Here is a 22,050-nt window from a genome sequence, read left to right as displayed (position 1 = left end):
ATGGAGACTGTAGAGCAAAGAGAGAATAATGTGAAATTCTGTGAAGGCAGGGCATTCGGGTTTTTTTTTAATTTAGCTTGGTATTTTGGTTCTCATTCTATGAACAATAGGACTCCATCAAATTGCTTTAAATAAATAAAGGAGGATGTAACATGATCCACTTTTGTTTTGAAAGCTGCACCTTGCCTGTAGTATAGAAAGAAATCCAATAGAACAAGAGTTAAGGAGATTAAATAGGACAAAAATTGTCACTAGTCAAGATGGAGAGACATGAAGGAATCAAGATATATTTAGGAGAAAAAATCAATAAGACCCCAAGATAGATCACTTATGGAGTATGAGGGTGGGGATGGGTTTAAAGAGAATTCCTGAGATTCTGACTTGCCAGAAGGGATATCTTCATTCACAAAACAAGAAACAGAAGAAGAAAAACATATGGAGAAAAGATCTTGGAGAAAACATTTTTAAGGTGTCTCAGTTATCTGAATTCAGGTGTCAGATAAGAAGTTAGTATACATTTACACATGTGGGAAACTCAGAGAAAAGGTCAAGCAATAGAGAAATAATATGTTTGTTTTTAGTGAATAAATGGTAGTGTATTCTGTGTATGTAAATGAGATCAGAGAGAGAGGGTGAGAGAGAGACAGAGAGAGAATATAGTGGAATAAGGGAAGACTACAAAGATGTAGCCATAAGAAAAACATAAAACTCAGGTAGAGGAATTTAAGCTTACAAAGATATGGAAAAGATATAGGATTAAATGAAAAATGAATGAAGCAATGTATACACGTCAAGGGAGGAAAACATTTAGAGAAAGAAGAAAAGGCCAAGTGTTAAATATTATTGAGATAGTAAAGCCAATAATTTTTTTTTAAAAAATATAGAATTTGGTGACAATAAAATTCGGTGGCAAGCTTAGCAAGAGCTGTTTGGATGGCAGTCTGCTGTAACAACACATGATAGTGATTGAAGAATTCAGTGACTGATCCAGAAAATTAGACCGGTGAAGAATCTTTTGTAAAGATCTTCTATGAAAGGGAAGCATAAGATAGGACAGTAATGGAGAAGGATTGAAAGTTGTAAGAAAATTTTCTCTCTCTCTCTTCCTTTCTTGAGTGGTATTACTCAAGTATGTTTAAAAGCCTATAAAAATGTTATAGATAAAGGTTAGCAAACTTGAAGACACGAGTTAAATCCAGCCTGCCACAACTTTCTGTAAATAGGTTTTACTGGGACACGGAGGTACACATCCTTTACATATTTTGTATAGTGCTTTGCACTATAGTGACAAAACAGTTGTGACAGAGACCATATGGCACATAAAGTCTAAAATATTGACTGTCTTATTATTTGCAGAAATAGTTTGTTGCCCTCTGATCCAGATCAAAGAAATAATTTGACTACATAAAAAAGTGAAAGGTAACTGATAAGGTAAAATTACATAATATTAGAGAGTATTGATGGAGAAATTCACTCAGACATTGGTAGTATTGTACCCTGGGATGTAGAACATTAATATAATTTCCTTTAATCTGAAGGTAATTCTCCACTAGTTCTTTGAAAAAAAAAAATCAATAAATCTGTAGATCTTTAGCCATTATAATCAAGAATAAATTGGAAAAAAAAAAAGAACTTTAACGCATTTACAATAGTTTTTATTTATTTATTTATTTATTTTTGAGACAGTCTCAGTTGACAGGCTGGAGTGCCTTGGCGCTCCTCAGCTCACTGCAACCTCTGCTTCCTGGGTTCAAGCAAATCTCCTGGCTCAGCCTCCCGAGTAGCTGGGATTACGGGAGTGCGCCACCACGCCCAGGTAATTTTTGTAGTAGAGACGGGGTTTCACCATGTTGATCAGGCTGATCTCCATCTCCTGACCTCATGATCCGCCCGCCTCAGCCTCCCAAAGTGCTGGGATTATAGGCGTGAGCCACTGCGCCCGGCCAGTATTTAAAATATTAAGGAAAAATTATACTTAATAAGCTAACAATTTTATTCCGTATTATAAGAATATGGACTAAAGGAGCTCACATGCCTTATTTATAGTTTATAGTGCAGTGCTCTATAGTAATTGAATGAACAAATATATGACTAGAAAAGATGTTTAAGAATAATAATTACATAAATAATTTGTTACACATGCTAAACTTTCAATAAAATGTGGATTTTGTAGAAACCTATATTATAGCATTCTGCTTCAAAGACATAAATAAAACCCTGAATAAAATTTATAATTTTTTCTCAGTATTATATCCAAAAAGGGCTATATGAAGGCAAATTTTCAGGAATATTTTGTACATTTCAAGGGAAAACAATTTCTATATTATAATAATTTTAGAGCTAGAAAAAGATGAATTATTAAATTTAACTAATAAACTTAATGTTGATCCCTCTTATTATTTAAGAGATAATTATAAATTACAAATCAAAGTAAGCTGAATATGAGCTGATCTGGAAAAGAATATAATTAAAAAAATATATAACTTATTCCAGAAATACAAATAAGATTTAATATTACAAAACAATATATATAAAATTCATAAATCAAAACCAAAGTATAAGAAAAAAAGATATTCCTCATCAAAATAAAAAAAGCTAAAGATTTACTCAGTAAATTTAGCATCTATCCTGATAATTAATTTTTATAATTAAAAATATATTATAATTGTAATAAATAAGATTTTGCCAAAAGACAGTGTTTTACTAGTTTAAAAATAGCAGAGTCCAGTGTTACCACATTCTAGTGTAGGTACACAATATATTTTTGTTGAATAAATAAATGAAGTGGACCAAAATATGGTAGTCTAATTAAACTTAGGAACAAAAAAATGTTCCTTTGAATCATTGTAGTCATTTAATAGTACTCTAGAAGATTTCCTCACAGTCCATAGAAGGATAATAAATAAGAAATGTAACTATTAGAGAAGATAAATATTGTGTCTTGCAAAAATTATTTTTGAAATAGATATTTTAAAAAATGATCCTCCTAAAAAGAATGGATATAATCAAAATATTGATGCCTGTAAATATGGACATTCATACACATGCATTATCATATCTGTATTAGAATTTTAAAATGAATCAAATGAACTAATTTTTTAAAAAATGTGTTTGTTTTACTTTAGGTGCACACTATATCTGGCATTCCTCCCCATGTTATCCCTCCCCACCCCCCACTGTCTCGCCCCTACCTACCCCCCAACTGCCCCCAGTGTGTGATGTTCCTCTCCCTGAGTCCATGTGTTCTTGTTGTTCAACACCCACCTATGAGTGAGAACATACGGTGTTTATTTAAAGGAGACATAGAAAGGAGTGATGTTAATGGAGCTCTATGCCAATATTTTTCATAATATTTCCTTTTGAAAAATATATAGATATTTCAACTATTTCCAGATTGATTCATAGGTTCACATAATTCTGGTCAAAATACCATCTATTTGTGTTCAGGGAAGAGAGAGAGAGATGCAAAAAATCTCATTTCAAATAAAAATGGCAAAGAAAAATCACAACAACTCTTTTTTAGTAGATGTGGAGTTTAGTGGTTGGAGCAAGAACACTTATTTATCAAACTTAAAATATATTGTAAACTATAATAGTATTTGAAAATATGTTTCTTACATTGTAATAAACAGTGAAACTTTGAGTAGAATATAGAAAACACAAAAATGACCTGGATATATTAAAATTTTACATTAGTATTAAGTAAATTATTCAGAGAGAACTGCAATATTTTAGCAGGAAAAAAATCAGTTAGTTCTCTATTTTATATGGATATGGTAAAGTATGTTTTAGATAGATTAAGAATTAAGGCCAGGCGTGGTGGCTCACGCCTGTAATCCTAGCACGTAGGGAGTCCGAGGCAGGTGAATTGTCTGAGCTCAGGAGTTCGAGACCAGCCTGGGCAAAACAGTAAAACCTGTCTCTACTCAGATACAAAAAATTAGCCAGGTGGGGTGGTGTGCATCTGTAGTCCCAGCTACTTGGGAGGCTGAGGCAGGAGAATCACTTGAATCTGGGAGGTGAAGGTTGCCGGTGAGCCAAGATCGCACCACTGCACTGCAGCCTGGGCAACAGAGCTAGGCTGTCTCCAAAAACAACAACAACAACAACGAAAAGAATTAAATGTAAAAATAAACCTATAGAGAAAATTATTAAAACATAGTAAATGTTTCCTATAGACAGAATGAGAAAGGCATTTTTAAAGTAAAAGCAATGTAAGAAAACATAATGAATAATGTTATTATTGATGACCTCAAAGACTGTTTATATGCTACATTTCAAAATTAAAAATCCAGTAACATAAAATGCAAAAGAGGGTTCTACTACATTAATGTCAAATATGTAAATATTAAATAGTAAAAATTAACCTATCAAATTGTGACAAAAGAGATAATAAATAATGTTATGTCTATACGTGGAATAATGGGAACTCTTATACAATTTATGTGGTAAGATTAAAAACATAAAAAAGTATATGTTTTAGAGAGAGCAATTTTGGCAATGTGTTAAGTGGTTTACATTTTTTATTCTTTCTGGCCATGTATTTTCTCTTGTAGGAATATATCAACATGATGAGGTAATTTAAGAAATTTTTGTGACAGTAAAATGAACCATCACAAATGACCATCAAAAAAGGGAGGCATAAGTAAAAGATGACACATCTTAGGGACATACTTTTAAAAAGTATTTTTTAAGTTTTCCTATTCATTATAAAATGTGAACATTGATACTATGCAATCATATACATACAGTTTCTAATATGAAATTAACTTTCTGTAACAGCCACAGTCATGTACCTGTGGATATGATAGAATTCATGTACCAGAATTTTTAAAGTATTACCTCTGCATAATGGGATTTACTGACAATTATTCTGATTACTTTTATAAATAACTTCACGTTTTCAATATTTTCTGTGTTTTCTAAAAAAAAGCATTCATTTACTTTATAATTAGAAATTAATGGAAATTAAAATGTATCATGTTAATCCACAAAATGATACTTGTTCATATCTCTGAATAATCTGTATCTTTCTCATTGTTTAGTATAAGTAGAATAGAAATAGTCACACATTGTAGAATAAAATCATATATTTGCTTATATAATAATGTAATCTGTTTTAATAAATTTTTATTTAAAAGTCAGTGAGAAAGAGAATGAACGCTATCTTCTTTCTACCTCAAGGATTCCTTGTCAATCTTCATGTTTTATTGTAGAATCCTATATGCATTCCAAAGGAAGGTGCTATATGAAAGGTGAAGGGGCAACACATTGGAATACTGATTTTAAATCATCTCTTATCCTCCAGTCATTTGAGAAAAGTCACACTGTGAGTTGTCAGAGAACCAAAAAGATTATGATTTGCAAAAGTTAAAAATTAATATTTAAATTTTAAATTCCCTTATCTCTTGAGGTTTAAGACTGATATCTAAGTAACATTTCTCAGAAATTAAAAAAGGAAAAAAAATATTCTAATTAGAGTGCCATAGGCCATATCCCAATGGTGAGAGGAAAAAGTGGTTGAGAGTATTTGTTCTCTGTGGTTCAGAAAATACAGTTCAAACAATTACTATCAAATTGGAATCCTAAGTTCAATGAAAAAAAATGGAATCTTAGAGTGGCATGGACCTGGTGTCAGAACTTAATCACCAAAGACAAGGTGAGCATGGTTACCATGATGACAGCAAAATCAAAGCAGTGATCAGAATAGACTGACTCAAAAAAAGATCTATGACACTGGCTAGTGGATCATGGTGTCCCTAGAAAAGAAGTACATAGAAGTCTATTAAATTCATACTTGATCTGAATAAGTGGAAGAGTTTGAGATCAAGGGAACAGAAGTCTAATTTGAATCACCAAAATAGAGGGTCATGACCCTATAATCAACTCCAAGACTCAAGCCAGTTTACAGACACAGAATCCATTGAATGAAGAGGAAGACTGGTCCCTTTGAGGAAGGAACCTGCTATACTATGAAAAATGTATATTGTTAAACTTTCTCCCAGCCTTCTCTAGCAAGATCTATAACTATTTCCTAAGGTGACTGTGTACTGGGAAATGTGAAGTAGTCATGCTTTTGGGGATTACTTAACACTGACTCTGACATGACACTAATTCTTCGAGATTCAAAACATCCCTGTGATGCTTTAGTCAGAGTAAGGGTTCATGGAGGTCAAGTGATGAATGGAGTTTTAGCTCAGATCCATCTCACCATGAGTCCAGGGAACCAAAGCCATGTGATTTCCCTAGTTCCGTAATACATAATCAAAACAGATATAGTCAACCACTGGCAGAAATCCCCTCACTGGAATAATTCTGCTTTACCAATCACAAAGAAAACCATTTGTTTTCTCAAGCAAATGTATTATTATCATATATATATATATGGGGTTTTTGTCAGTGTTGTGCTCTCAAATAACACAAAATCATATATCATGGAAAACATTCCATTGAAAAACTTAAAAAGAAATATGTTTCACTTTAAAATATATTACACTATGGAGACAATAATAAGAATGATGCAATATAGATTTCTGCAAATATAAGAGCTTAGATTATACTTAACCAATATAAATACTAAGTAATAAATTATATACAACACACATATAAATGTGCTAGAGCAATATCAATTCTCCTTTAAATCACTTCCTAATAACTTCTTAATTCAAAAGGAATATTTAATATATTGTTGAAAACTCTCACTTGTAATGTGTGATGCATAAACACCTGAGGAATTAAAAAACTGTTTCCAAGGCCAGGCACAGTGGCTCATGCCTGTAATCCCAGCACTTTGGGAAGCCAGGGTGGGCAGACCAACTGAGGTCAGGAGTTTGAGACCAGCATGGCCAACATGGTGAAACCCTGTCTCTACTAAAAATACAAAAGTTATCAAGGTGTGGCAGCACATGCCTGTGCCTGTAATCCTAGCTACTCGGGAGGCTGAGGCACAAGAATCACTTGAATCTGGGAGATGGAGGTTTCAGTGAGCTGAGATCGCACCACTGCACTCCAACCTGAGCAACAGAGTAAGACTCTGTCTCAAAAACAAAAGAAAACAAAACAAAACAAAAATAAATAAATAAACAAGCACTTTGGGAGGCCGAGGCGGGTGGATCATGAGGTCAAGAGATCGAGACCATCCTGGTCAACATGGTGAAACCCCATCTCTACTAAAAATACAAAAAATTAGTTGGGCATGGTGGCGCGTGCCTGTAATCCCAGCTACTCAGGAGGCTGAGGCAGGAGAATTGCCTGAACTCAGGAGGCAGAGGTTGCAGTGAGCCGAGATCGCACCACTGCACTCCAGCCTGGGTAACAAGAGGGAAACTCCATCTCAAAAAGAAACAAAAACACAAAAACAAACAAACAAAAAAAACAACGACAACCAACAAACAAAATTACAGTGTCCACTTGTTAAGAAAATGAACTGAGTCACAATATCTGATGAGATTGGGAATTTATAAATGGTTTCTTTTTCTCCTTTCTTCTTTAGACATAGTAACGACAAAATAATTATAAATGCTGCTTTCTTTGCAAGGTAATAAAATGTTTGGTCAAGGGAGTATTTTACAACTCCTGGGGTATTATTAAATATTGCCAGCTCTGATACCCAAACTAAATTACAGCTCAGACAAGGGACTGAAAGGTCATGTTTATTATTCGCTTTAGTAAAAATGTAACCACAACACTTGTTTCTACATCAGGGAGTATTATAACCATCATTATAAATAATAATAACAATGAAAATAATACAGCTATATTGTATTTTGCATTTTTCAGTAAACAGTAGGACTCATGGTTAATAATCATTTATATTTACACTGAAGGTTTCTATGGAGGAGTTCAGAGTGGTTTTTAAATAGTATCTCATTAATCATTTCAACAAGTTACTTGGAAAGTTATCCTAGTTCAACAGATGAAAAAATGATAACATAGAAAGGTCAGATATATATTTACTTGCCCAATATTAGAGAAGTAAAGTGAGTCCACTTCATATTCGAGACCTCTTTTTCACCCCTTGATCTAACCACTGGCCCAAGGCAATATTGGTCCATGTTGTGGTTTGACCATCAACCTAAAGTACTTTAAGGCTGACCTCTCTGCTATTACTTTTACAGATCTATAAACAGAGAAGAAAATATCAATTTTTCATCTATGGTGACCACACTAAAAAAGACTGAAATCTAATTAATCTGTATTTCCAATGTTTTTTAAAGTCTTATTAGAAACAATTGACAAGAGTGGTCTCAATTTAAAATTGTAAATATCAAAGCACTTAATAGTGAAATGAATGCATCATGATGAAATTTCTGATTAAAAAAACCAATATTTTTATGGTGTCATTTGAATATAAATGTATTTAATATGAGTCAGATAAACAAAACAAGAAATCAAATTGTAATAACTTAATACCTTCAATATTTAGATCTTCAAGAGGAAGTGAAAGAACCTATCTTTCAGTTAATATGGCTTGAGGAACAAGGGAAGAATTGAAAATGCAAGTATAGAATTTATACCCAAAGACTATTTCTATCTATCTCAATAAATCATCACAATTTCAAGGCTTTACCTAATGACATTTCATTTTAAGGCAACTAAACAATAATTGTTATCTTTTAAACCTGAAAATACACAGTGAATATGGGTTAAGTAGCATTGGCCTTCCAAAGTACAAGAACATTTGCAGGCATTTTTTTCTATATTATTTGCTACTCCAAAAGTAGTGTGTATATAATTGTTTAACTTTAGAAATTTACCCCAAATAGAATCAAATCATAACTCTATATATTCCTATTTTGAATCATATATTGCTGATTTAGAGCCTATAAATATAGTGAGTTATCTTAAACAACTTATCTATGTTTATCTTAGTTTGTCTGCTTTGAAACATTCAAATATACTATTAAAAATTAATTCACTTTTTAGTTTTCAAATCAATGATATTTGAAGATCTCAATCATTAAAATGTAGGTAAAAGTAAAAGTTATAAATATGGGTCATAAGTTTTGAGGTTATCGTTACTCTCCACCTGACCATTTTTGTTTAAAACCTCCAGTCAAATGTTTACCTTTACTTCCACCAGAAAAAAATTTGTGTTTAAAATGAAATAAAATGGAAAAAATGATAGCTGTTGCTAAATTAAATGATTATACTTTCCCACTTTTCTCTGAGGTCTAAATTCAGTAAACAAAGAGATGAAAAACTGAGGTAAAGAACACAACATACCTTCCAAGTTATGGTATTTGGACATCCCAAAATTCAGAAAAGAATCATACCAAATTGAGGCAATGAGAGAGGAAATAAAAACTACTTTTATGTCTTTAAATTCCTTTTTTATCTTCCACAAATATTTATTTTTGAGACAATTCATATAAGCTGGAGAAGTCAGTACAAAACTATGTTTATTGAAAAGGAAAGCATACTATTCTACCATCTGTATTCAATATATATGTTAGAATTTTAGAATTATATATATAGAAGATACATGAGTGTTTAATTGTGCATATAGTTGTTCAAATGAAATATTTCAGTTACTTTGATATTTATATTTCATATCATTTATATAACATTAAAATATATTTTATTTCCCTGTGCAAACAATAATTCTTAATATTATAACCTTATTGAGTTATGTATTTGCTTATTTGTTTTAAGCAAATACATAATGAGATTATGGTATTTAGTATTACTGTTTGTACATGGTAATAAAATATACTAATATTTTAATGTTTGTATTTAGGGTTTTCCTCTTAATCATGCTTCTTCATAATTTTTCTGAATTTCTTACATTTTTACCATTTTTAAATATTTTATTAATATGCATCACCTTTGCTGTCATTTCATTCCCCAAACATATGTTTAAAAATATTACAATATATAGATTTGACTTAAGGTGAAACGTTATGACCTTAAACCAAATGACTCTGCTGTCATTTCATTCTCCAAATTTATGTTTACAAACCTTATGTAAGTAAACTTAAGGTCTTACCTTTCACATTTTTTTATTTGTATGTTTTAGAGACAGCATCTCAGTTTTGCCCAGGTTGGAGCACAGAGGCTATTCATAGGCAAAACATAGCTCAGGACAATCTCAAACTTTCCACCTTAAGCGATCTTCCTCCCTCAGCCTCACAAGTAGCTGGGACTACAAATATACCACATTATCTGGCCTTACTTGCAAAGGACTGATTTTCCCTGGTTATGTTTGTTTAAACTTTAATTTCTCTTGGCAGTGAAAGCATTATTTTTAAACTCTTTAGCAGGAGTTTAAATACATAGCCTTTGCACATAGCAACTTCTAGCAGATGTTTATCTAAAAAGCCAATTGTTTTGATACCTTAAGAAATACTGTGCTTTTTTTTTCTCAACCTTTCCTCACAGTTACAATTTTAACGGCTTATGGATTGCATGAGAAAAATAGTCCTGTAATTTCTTTTCCTTTTATGAATATTGATATTTTATTAAACTGACTCAATGAATGATGGTTCTTCTGGTACTATAAAAAGCAATTTTAATTTTTAAAACATATTCAACATCTCTTCATGCTTCTCACTGATCAAAAGACATACTACTTTTTCAAAACTCTCAGTGTCTTGTAATATACAGGTTGCTTCTGCTTCACTTTGATTTAGTGAATCATGAAACTGTAAAGACACGAAAATTCAGATGAGTCACCAAGTCCTCAGTGAAAATATTACTGAGCAACTTCTAAAGCATAACACTACCTCTAAATGCAATTCCTGAGAAGAACTAGGGATGATTACATTTTATAAATACAGAAAAGTCTCAAGAAGGAAATTCTGGTATCCTGTGGAGATTATTGAGGTGTGTCAAAAGCTACACATTCCTACACCACAGACTTCTCAGCTTGGAATCTCAGACAGAAATCATTTATTAAAACCCTGTCCATAAGAAGCTAATACCAGCTAATTCTAGAAAAAAAAAATGGGCCATTTATTGTCAGTTTAAAATCTTTCCTAAATTAGCTATGTTGGGTCTTTTTGGCAGCTGTCACTCTTCACCACTACCATTTGTGAATTCTAATGAAAACTCTATTCACAAATAGATTTTATTTGGACCTAATTCAGACAATCGATTTTTTAAAAAGCAGACATAGTTTAAAGTGCTTTCAAAATACCTAGCTATTTAGCAGAATTTCAAATACATATGTTTGTGTGGGTTTGCACTCATGTGCTCACATGTTTTTATGTGTGCTTTACATATTTTCCTCTCAAGCATAAAGAAATTGTATGGCTGTTCACCTGAGCACCCCAGTTTTTAATAACCAAAGCTCTTTCTTTTCTCATTAAGAAATGAATGTAAATAGCTCAGTCTTTTTATCCATAGCTCATTTTGCTTTTTTAGTTCTGAGAATGACCATAGAGATTTTACAAACTTTATGCTAATCTGAGAATTGCTTTGTGTTGGGAAACACTGTGCTAGCTGAGTCACTCATTTGAGTGATGTGTCACAGAGAAATGAAGTGACTAGTCTAAAGTCACACAAAAATGGCAGTATGTAGTATAAATACAGACTTGACTTTTTTTTTTTTAAAAAAAGAATTTCTGTCTATGTAGATGTAAGATACTTATAGTTTGTATTTTTATTTATTTATTTATTTTGAGGAAGAGTCTTTCTCTGTCGCCCAGGCAGGAGTACAGTAGGGCAGTCTTGCACTGTAACCTCCACATCCTGGATTCAAGTGATTCTCCTGCCTCAACCTCCCAATTAACTGAGATTATAGGCATAAACCACCACAACTGGTTGATTTTTATACTTTCAGTAGAGACAGTGTTTCACAATGTTGGCCAGACTGGTCTCAAACTCTTGATCTCAAGTAATCCACCCATCTTGGCTTCCCAAAGTACTGGGACTACAGGCGTGAGCTACTCTGACTGACAATATTTATAATTTTTAGATGTGATAACATATTGACCTTAAGGACCATATTCCTAAATTAAAAATCTTGGTAATTTTAACCCAAAATTTTTGTTACTAATAATTTAAATTAATTTTGATAGACATTAATTCTTATGGAAAAATGTATTCTGTCTCTCTATACACACACATATATATACACATATACATAGATAAACCCACATACACACACACAAATATTCTACTTGAATATACAAATACAGTTTCAATCATAACATTTTACCATGACACAATTGTAGTCAGCCATCTAAGTGAAGTTTGTTTTCTATAGCTTTATGTTGATAAACTGATAATTAAATTCAAAGTAACTGGGTCTGCTTTCCTTAGGATCCTCTTAGTACATGCATTACACTTTGTAGTCCTTGGAAATTCATTTAGCACATTGCAAAATATCAATCTCCAAAGTGTGAAAAGAAATTAGTAGTCTATACCAATTATTTGAACCTGATCTAACATAGTTAATAAATATAGGTTGTTAAAAATGGTCTATACCACCCACTGCATAACAGTGAAATAAATTATGTAACCCTGAACTGAAAACCAGTATATTTCTTACATTTTGCTCGTTTTTGAAGACAGTAATGAAAATAATAAATATTTGGAAAACATACACCTTTATTGTCACCTTTACTGCCATTTTCCTAAGAGCTGCACTGTTAGCACTATGGGATCATTAAACTTTATATTTCAATTAGTTAACTAATAAAACACTTTGGATGGGGAGTCTCTTTAGAGACTACATTCATTAAAGTTTTCACCAATTTAATTTTTTGAATGTACAAACCAAACTATAAATGTTCTCTCTTGTCCTGTATTCACATTGGCTAATATATAAAGACCCTTGCTATTTTCAGTTGATAATACAAATCCTAGAAGAAACTAGATATTCAAAACTTTGTTCTTTACAATTTCGAAGGGAAAATTTGATACACAGAATGAAACAACTTTATAGCCCTGGTAACATTTTTTAATGAGATAAAATGATGCCAACCTTCACAAGCTATTTTTAAAAGTAAATATTTTCATTTTACGTATTTATAGTAACACTTTACTGTTTTAGGAAAAGCTGTATCATTTTGGCTTTAAATTCTCTTTTCTGAGTACATGCTGAGGAGAAAGTAAATGATTCAGTTCAACCAAGCACACCGATCCACTCAAAGTATGATGATTGAGATGTATGTATCCCTTATATGTGTGTCACATATCATATTAATTATTCATTACTATCTACTCTATTTCTCTTTTGTAGATATGAGCACTTTTTACTGCCCACATTATTAAAATATCATTCCTCATTTTATCAGTATGGTATGTGCACATGGACTTCTCAGAATTAAAACTTGCAAAACATAGAGACAAAATTATTTTATTTAAAAATTGCATACTATATTTGTATGAAGGCTCACAAACACCTTAATAATCTCAATGTTTTAAAAAAAATCCTCAAGAGAAAAAACAAAATGGATATTATAACCATATTTAGGTTATGGTAATTGAATATAAAGTTAGGTGGAAAGTAGAATTTTTAATTTAATGCAATTTTTATTTCTTCAAGGCACTGTCTTAGAAAATAGCATATGGTGCTAAATTTTGCAATTAAATATTTATGGCTTTATTGGGTAGAGTTTGGTGTTTTGATTTTTTTAAAAAAAACCTACCTCACAAAAATGTCTTATAAATATATTAATGGTTGTCTGTTTGCTAAACTAGTGATATGTGATATTTATGAAAACAATGACAGGATAAAATTCAGCATACCTCTACCATTCCAAAAACACTGTAAACTTGGGCAAATCACTGCCCTCTCTTGGCTTTATTTTTTAGAGAAGTTTTGTCCAAAGGAATATTTCTCAACAGGAGAAATTTTACTCCAAGTGACAATGAAGTAAGAAGTAATTAGGGTTTTCCCTATAACAATTTCTAAGTGTTTGCTTTTCCTCATTGTTTATATATGCCGATAACTGTAATACACCATTCTGTCAAAAGTGGGGTGACCCCTGCAATGTTTGTTTTTGTATTCAAACAAGTTGAAATTAATTTAAATGTAGTTTTATAGCACCCCCCTCCTCATCCTAAATGGACATATGATCCTAAACGTATAGCCTACTTCTCTCCATGTTTTAGGGCACAGAAAGGTTGAGCTACTTTAGTAGGGAATCCCATTTTTGACTCAACAGAATTATTACAATATTTAATTACATTCTTCATAATTTAATGCCTTAACAACACATTCATTTCCAACAATACTAGTGCAATTTCATGAAATTAAACATCAATCTATATAACACATACAATATCAAAATGTGTTTTTAAACACACCTTTTAATTAAATGAATCATCTTTTAAACTTGTTCCTATCATAGTAATGCCTAGGGTTTTTGATAATCTGTGAAATTTAAGATATCTGGAAAAGATTTAGAACCTCAGTTCTCAGTTCCTAGTTCTTTAAGAATGTTTCTTTCTTCTTGGTGATTCTTAAAAATAAAAATCAGCATTTGACTCCGAAAGTTAAGTGAAAATGAATTAATGCATCTATATTTTTCTTTTCTTTTTATGTTAACATTCTTTCAGAGGATCACAAAATATAAGGAGAACCCAGAATACAACAGGATGAACTTGTGTTACTAATATTCAAGTATATTGTATAAAAGTGGGCCTGCAATAAAAACATCAAGCCTTGATAGACTTTTATAGAAAATCTTTTATTCTCTTTAATTTTTAAGGGCAATTGCTTTTACAATTTCTTTTTAGAGATTTATTATCTGGGATTACTTGTATTATTTTCAATGATACACAAAAAAGGAGAAAATAAACTCTTTGAAGAACAGTTCAATAGTCCAAATTGTACTAAGTTAGAGATTATTTCAAATTCAGTGCTCTGTCTGAAAAGATTTTCATTAGCATTTGCAGTTAGGCCTATGGAAAAATTGGAGTATATACTATCAAAGAGCAAATTATATTTTCCAACTGTTATAACTAGCATTAGAAAGGGCAACATCTTTAATTACTCATTAAATCTCTCTTTTAAAAGAATAATCATCTAAAGTCAGATACTAAGACATTATATTGCCAGAATTTAACCTCTGCTCACTAGTTTCTTCTAGCAACAAGGCCTTGAGAGTCAGTCTTTCACATAATAATCAACTTTACCAAGAAAAGAACAATTTACATCCAGTATTACTTATTGACAAGTTGGCAACTTGTGACTATTTTTCTACTTATTAACATGTTCCTGTAAGTGATCTTTAAAATGAAATAATCAGAAACCGGGTCCAAATTTATTCCTATAAAAACAAAAATACTATAACATGGAAGGTATGCCTTCATTTGAGGCTGTTACAGAAAGGGAGGATACCCAGAACTCAACCTCTCTCCTCTTATTTATAAATATTTGTATCACTCAATTTTGAATAAGTTTAACAAGAATACATATCAATTCTTTTGGGGATGACAGCAATACTGACAAACAATCCCCGTTATGACTACCATTGTGTTATTGCCAAATCATTCACAAAATCGTGACCTGATTTTAGTTACCAGGGACAAAGCCAAACATGGGATTGAAGTTTCATTCTGATTAAACACAAATAGCCAGTGCATAAAACCCTTTGAAACAGGATCTATATCTCAGTAATTAAGAAAAAAAATAAAGAAGGAGGAAGATTAAGGAAGGAAAGGAAGGAGTAAAAGAAGAAGGAAAGAAGAAAAAAAAAAGAAAGAAGCCTTAGGAGCCTGATACAATTACACAATAGGCCTCTGACATTCTCTATGCTGGTATAATAACTAAATGGCAAGTAACATGGGTGTGAGATCCCTGTTGCATGCTTTCATTAAAACTAAAAATTTACAGCAAAATCAACCCTCGGGAAAATTGCTCTTTGGTTTAAATCTTCATTACCTTCTGGAATTTTGGTAAACTCACTTTATTTTTAAATTAAGCTGGCCCTTCTTCTTTACTCCATTACAAAAGTCAAACACCAAGAACCAGACAGAAATTTCAGAACAAAGAGTTTTGTTGCGTGTTTTTAAGTCCAACCCCTGTATACAAATTGTTAAAAAGCAGATGTGTTTAACATAGTGCTTTATTCCAACTTATCCTTGAATGAACTTCCTTCAAGTTTCAACCATTAAACAACAACAACAAAAAGCAGTCAATTTTCTGGTGGTTGTAATTTAATTAGGTAACCTTTCACACTGAGCAAAACCCAAAAGCAAAAGGGTCATTAATCTTTCTAGTGATTAGAGACACCTCTAGGGCTTCAAACATTTACCTCTCCTTCCCCGCAGTAGAAATGCTTTTAGGAGGATCATGGTTCATACCTCACATTCCCTGGAGCCAGAGATGGTATATGTGCAGGGCCCAGATCCATTAACCGATATATCCATGGTCTCAGAGTTTGTAGGCTTGTAGTCCACATAATACTCCTGTAAAGGGGAATTCATTTGTCTTTCAGACTCTCTGGCCTTTTTCCGCCGCCTCTTCATAAGAGAGTGTTGCTGGAGTTGTTTCATGCTGGCTGGGTAGCGTTTCCAAGACACATAGATCACCAAGAGGATCATGGCCACTGAGAGAAAGAGAGCCACACTCCCTGCAATAATTTTGTGAAATGAAACATGCTCATACTCTTGCTCTGTGCCAGGAATCTGAAACCCTGGGGAAGGGCTTGGTGTTTCAAAGGTGGGTTGGGTTGCATCAGGTTTGAAGATGGTAGGTTTAGGGATAATCAGAGGTTTCTGGGGCGTTTGGGGCACCAGGTGTGATCTTTCCGTGTTGACCACCTGAATTTCAGAACAGATATTATATGTTTCCACTGCATCACTAACCTTTTCACCCTGGAGGTGCTTAGGTCCTGCACATATCATGGTGCTTTCCTTATTTCCTTTGAAATTCTTAAGCCAATAAAACAAAGGACAAATGCTCCGACTGCATTCCCACATATTTCCAGACAAGGTGATGGATATTAATGATATCCAGTCATTGACAGTTTCCTGTGAGATGTTGGTGAGCTTGTTGGAATCCAAATTCAATTTTTGTAAATTGGGGAGGCATTTAAATGTGCCCGGCTCAATTCCTTGGATGTCATTCCCTGATAAATCCAAGTTGTGTAAGGAACTCCAAGTCCATGTCAAGCCTTGGCTAATGGAACGAATCCTGTTCCATTGTAAGTAAATTGATCGGAGGTTGAAGAGACGTGGAAAATGAGCAAAGTTGATCTTGGAAAACTGGTTGTGCTCCAAGTGGAGCTCCTTTAACTTCAAGAGGCCAGCAAATGCATTTCGGGACAAGCTTCGAAGACGATTGTAACCCAAATCCAAAAAATCAAGATTCCGACAGTCTTGAAAAACTCTTATTGGCACAGTCTTTAGTGAGTTAGATCTCAAGTGCAAAATTATGAGTTTCCGAAGGCCTTTAAATTGTTCAGATTGCAATGTCTGAAGCTTATTGTAGGAGAGGTCCAGATTGCGGAGATTGGGAACTGGGTGAAATGTTTTATTGTGCAGATAAGTAATTTTGTTGGAGCTTAGAATTAATTCTTTCAGTCTACGGATCCCTTGAAATGCATCTTCATCCACTGAGCTAATGTAATTATGGTCAAGATAAAGCCATATAAGCTGGTTAAGGCCGGCAAACTGATTGGATTTGAGTTTCTGAATGCTATTGAACCTTAATGATAAGCCTTGTGACCCTCCAGAAATGTTCTCGGGGATATCTGCGAAAGCATGAGACTCACAGTACACAATTTTGCCATCACATCTGCAGTTCTTTGGGCAAGCTCTCTGAGCCCCCGTGAGCATAACAAGCAGCAGTGTAGGAAGTAGCACCAGCGCCACACTCATGCCTTTCAGCTGCGTAATTAAATGGAAACCTACGATATTAAAAAGAAGACAGATGCACATTGTGAAGCTATTAAAATTAATCACCATCGGTTTACCAATATTAGGGGCATTTCCTCTAGTGGAGGAATGGGACAGTTGCTTTAAGGAAAATGCATCAACATTTCAAGCATTATTTTCTTCAGCGGTGCATGTTTGCTGTTTAGGTTTCACTTTTTCTTCCTTGGTCTTCAAATCACCACAGTCCCATAGAACTAAGAAAAGCCTTTTTGAGTTTCAGGAGTTCCTACTTATTTCAATATTGAAAAGCACAGAGCCTTTCTCATTACTGAATGCTGACATTTTAGTAACAATAATATTTAGCTAACCACTGTAGTGAACAACAGTACGAAAAGGAAGTGTACTACATACTCTGGTAAGGGCAAAAATGTGACCTAGTAAACCCGGTACTTGTACATCTTTCCTAGATGAGCAAACAGGCTGTGATTTGGCAAAGAGCTTCAGTAAGCTGTCAAGGTAACCCAAGTGTGCCCTGCCTGAAATTGTGTACTTATTGCACAATGGGATGGCAATATATGAGCTCTGAAAAAACAGCATTGAGACTAGTATAGCCAGCCAATGAAGCATTGGATGAAGACTAATAACAGTATGAGGTGCTCTAAATTTGTTAATAAGCATAGATTATTGCATACTGTGGCTCCCTGCCCAATGACACAGGAGTTAAGACATCTAAACACGCATAAGAGAGAACATTCCAAAGTTAAGACTGTCAAAATTCTTATTAAATATTTGCCTAAAAAGCAAAATAATATTGCATAGTATTACTTTGTCATTATTTTAAACACAGTTGCTTTTGCAAATGTGAAGGATAAACAAGGAAAGCAGCAGCGAACTACTATTTTTCTTCACATCACCCTGACCTGTTCACATTTCTCACTGACTTTTTCCCCCTACCTCCATTAACTTCAGAAAGCCTGCAAAGTTACAATCTATTGGCACTTACACTGCATTTCCAAGTCCTTGCATGTTAAGGGACTTCTTTCCTCTGTCAACAGTAGATTTATTATTTCTTAATGGAGAAAAAAAGAAACAACTACCATGTGCTGCAGTTTCTTTTTTTCCTTAATTTTTTATATTTTTTAACCAAGAGGCAATCAGCCAAATTCCTAATCTCAAACCCATCCTTCTTCTCAAACAGTTAAGTTTTTTTTTTTTTTTTTTTAAATTTAAAACCTGATCTTGCTCTCTGTCCTCTTGCCAGCTACAGACTCATTGAAATACATTCCAGCTCTCCCAGACAGGAGAAAGGAGGGGGGAAAGCCAGTCACACTTGAAAAAATAAGACTGGCAAATGACTGCTGGAAATTCGGAAGCCGTGTTCAGGATCCAGCTTCAAAGATAAAACAAGCTCTGTGCAACCTCTGATAAAGTAAGGACCCCACCCCTACACACACGCAGCAAAGTGTTAATAATCATCCTGACAGCGACCAGAAATCCAAGCCTAGCTAATATTATCAAGAAACAGACGCAAACACAATATTTATCTCATGCTCAATTCCCAAGCTGTGGATAAGCAGACAGTAGAGACAGTCTTAAAGATATTTCTCTAGAGACTGTTTAAGTTCGTGTTGTGCATTTATAGATTTAAAAAAACACTGCAAAAGGGAAAATGATCTAAAAATATAATAGCAACTATAGTGAATCAACTGGCAAACTCAAAGGCTGCTGCTCTTTGCCTGTTTCTCCGTCTTTTATCTGCTAATGCCAGGACTGAGGATAGGAAGCCAAGAGGATCAGCTTTGCTAAGAAGGAAACAACAAAAGTTCACTTACCCATCCTTTGTCATCCAAAAACGTTTCCCCCCTTTCTCAGCTTTCTTCTTATTTAGTCTCTCGTGCTGAAACCACCACCACCTTCATGACACAGTGCGGCTGTCATTCACACCATTCTGATCCTGCATGTGAGCTAGTAGCCCCATACAAACTTCCCCGAGAGGACAGGCAAAAAAATAAATATATATATGTATATATATATATATACATATATATAAAAAAATCAGCACAGGGTGGGATGGTGGGTGGGGGGTGGGCAAGGAAAAGGAAGCCGTTGGGGGGATAGGGAGGGGGGAGGGCCTCTAGGCTCTGAGGACCATTGTGTAATTCACCAGAGACCCATCAGCAGTAATTGGCAATCTGTGCAAAAGAGCTACAGCCCATCTCGGAGGTAACCAACTTCTCTGTAAAAAGAGAGGAGAAAAAGAAAATCTTCAGAATACCTGGCATTCCTTATTGTGCTGGCTTTTGCCATTCCCAGATAAAGCAATTCATCCTGTGGATTTTCAGTTCTTGAAGCAAGTAGGCCTCCTGTGCTGTATGAGACCCCAGTTTAAAAGCTATGCAGGCTAGGTTTATCCATTTAGCTGGTCAGGTTTAAAGTGTTTTGTAGCTGTGCTGAGAGGCAGCCCTTGTCTAATTCAGAAGGCTTTCCAGAGACTGATGATGCTCAGAGCTTGTTGGTGCTAATGCTTGAGTTTGTGATACACTGAGTGCCCTCCGCTGGAGAAAACAGATTGCACATTAAAGACGGGAACAAGTGAGCCTGTCAGTGCTGTGCAGCCTTCCCTTGCTCAGAAAGGGAAATTAAAGGCACAGAATCACTATTTTTTTCTCTCCAATAATTTGAAAGGTTTATGCCAAGGAGTTCCTTTCAGTTATAGCAAATATTAAGTAAAATACTACTTCTCTAAATGGTATGCAATTAACAGGTTTTTAAAAGTTGTCTTGACCTGAATTTTTTTTTTTCTGCACGTCACTGGGGATTTATCATCTTTTGCAAATGACAGAAATCGTTGAAATTAAAGTTTTATTCACTGTTGCTGTTGGTTTGTTTTATTTATTTACATTGTTTTAAACTAACCACCTATGGAAGAAATCTTACTAGAGGGAAAAATGAAATTTTATCCATTTTAAAGAGGTTACATTTTTATTGTTTAAGTCTAATTTTAAAATACTCTACCTTTGAAAATAAAAAGCATTATACAATATTGTGCATTTTATTGAACGGTCTAGAACATTACTTTCTAAAACTTCATATTTTTAGTCTTAAAGTAGCTATAATCCATAGTATGTTACTGAATGTGAAGGTAACTAAGAGATAAGAGTAGAATTCCAGCTTGATGTTCTTAGTGCAGCCACTTTCCTTAAATCATCTACATTTAGAATGCAAATCATTTCTTATGCAAATCACTTATTGTAATGTGCAATTCCAGAAAAACAAAAGCACTTGAGTTCTACATTATCATGGTATTACTCTAAAATGTGTAGAACATCCTCAGATTTAGGAAGGATGACATAATAAAACACCTGAAATAAGTAATTTAAAAGAACCTGCACACTTTCCTTAAGCCTGAACAGACATTGAAAAATGTACATCTAGTGCATCACCTCCATTTTGTTCCTCATTTTTACTAGTTTATTCCATAATCCTCTGGCAGATAACAATTTTTAGAATAATCCAGGAGAATGAATCAATATAATGCAGGGAGAGACTGCTAGGTAAGATTGCTAACCTAATTTAGCAGATATGAGAAGTTTAAATAAATTTTACATAATAATTTAGAATTGCTGTGGATCATTGCAGATAGATATTTTTATTTAGAAAGATCCTTGGTTTTAGATTGTTTGCCAAAATATTAATAATTAAGGGGGCTTATCATATGAATAACATATATAATTTGACTCAGATTTATGAGTAAGCAGTTGCAGGCAATTGTCTCATTACAAATATTTCTTGAGAAACAGAAAGGAATAATGTGTCCCACAAATATATTCCTTTCTCACTAACTGATACTTCAATTTCTATTTTAGAAATGTGTGCCTTTGGCTTAAGGCTTAATACCTATTAAAATGCAAATGCACGCCAAAAGAGGCAGGATTATTGTGGTGGCTGAAAATAAATATATCAATATAAATGTACACATATGATTTGTTCATAGTGGTGTAGTTTAACTTAGAAACACAAACCCCACCCAAATATCAATGCTAGAGAATGAGTGAAGGGAAAATTAATATATTCATAAAATAGAACACATGCTGCCATTAAAATTAAAATAAAGGGTGGTATTTGCTGATGAGAAATTAGACTACCATGCATAAAGTAAGGAAGGTAGGGGCAGAGAACTGAGATATTTAAGGGCAAAGGGAAAGAGTCCATTAGTGTAAAGAGAGCAACATAAAATATTCAGAGTAGATTTTCTTGGAAGATGGATTACAGAAGTAT

At 33.6% G+C, this 22,050-nt stretch overlaps 1 protein-coding gene across 2 annotated transcripts in view; it reads right to left on the bottom strand.

Moving 5' to 3' along the window:
* Positions 1-20,266, bottom strand: part of LRRTM4 (leucine rich repeat transmembrane neuronal 4) — a 779,107-nt gene extending 758,841 nt beyond the window's left edge. Inside the window, exons 1-3 of one of the 2 annotated variants that reach the window (XM_002757578.6) lie at positions 20,048-20,266; positions 19,605-19,755; positions 16,258-17,804 (exon numbers count right to left, since the gene is read on the bottom strand). In XM_002757578.6, the coding sequence (XP_002757624.4) occupies positions 16,258-17,804; positions 19,605-19,608 (1,551 nt within the window). In that variant the 5' untranslated portion in view covers positions 19,609-19,755; positions 20,048-20,266. The remainder of the gene's footprint in view (positions 1-16,257; positions 17,805-19,604; positions 19,756-20,047) is intronic. The other variant, XM_017964215.4, reaches the window with a different exon arrangement.
* Positions 20,267-22,050: the final 1,784 nt, after the last annotated feature.

This window comes from Callithrix jacchus, chromosome 14 (genome assembly GCF_049354715.1).
Source record: "Callithrix jacchus isolate 240 chromosome 14, calJac240_pri, whole genome shotgun sequence".
NCBI lineage: Eukaryota > Metazoa > Chordata > Mammalia > Primates > Cebidae > Callithrix > Callithrix jacchus.
Note: the sequence above shows the minus strand (reverse complement) of the source record. Positions and strands in the feature narration are given on the sequence as shown.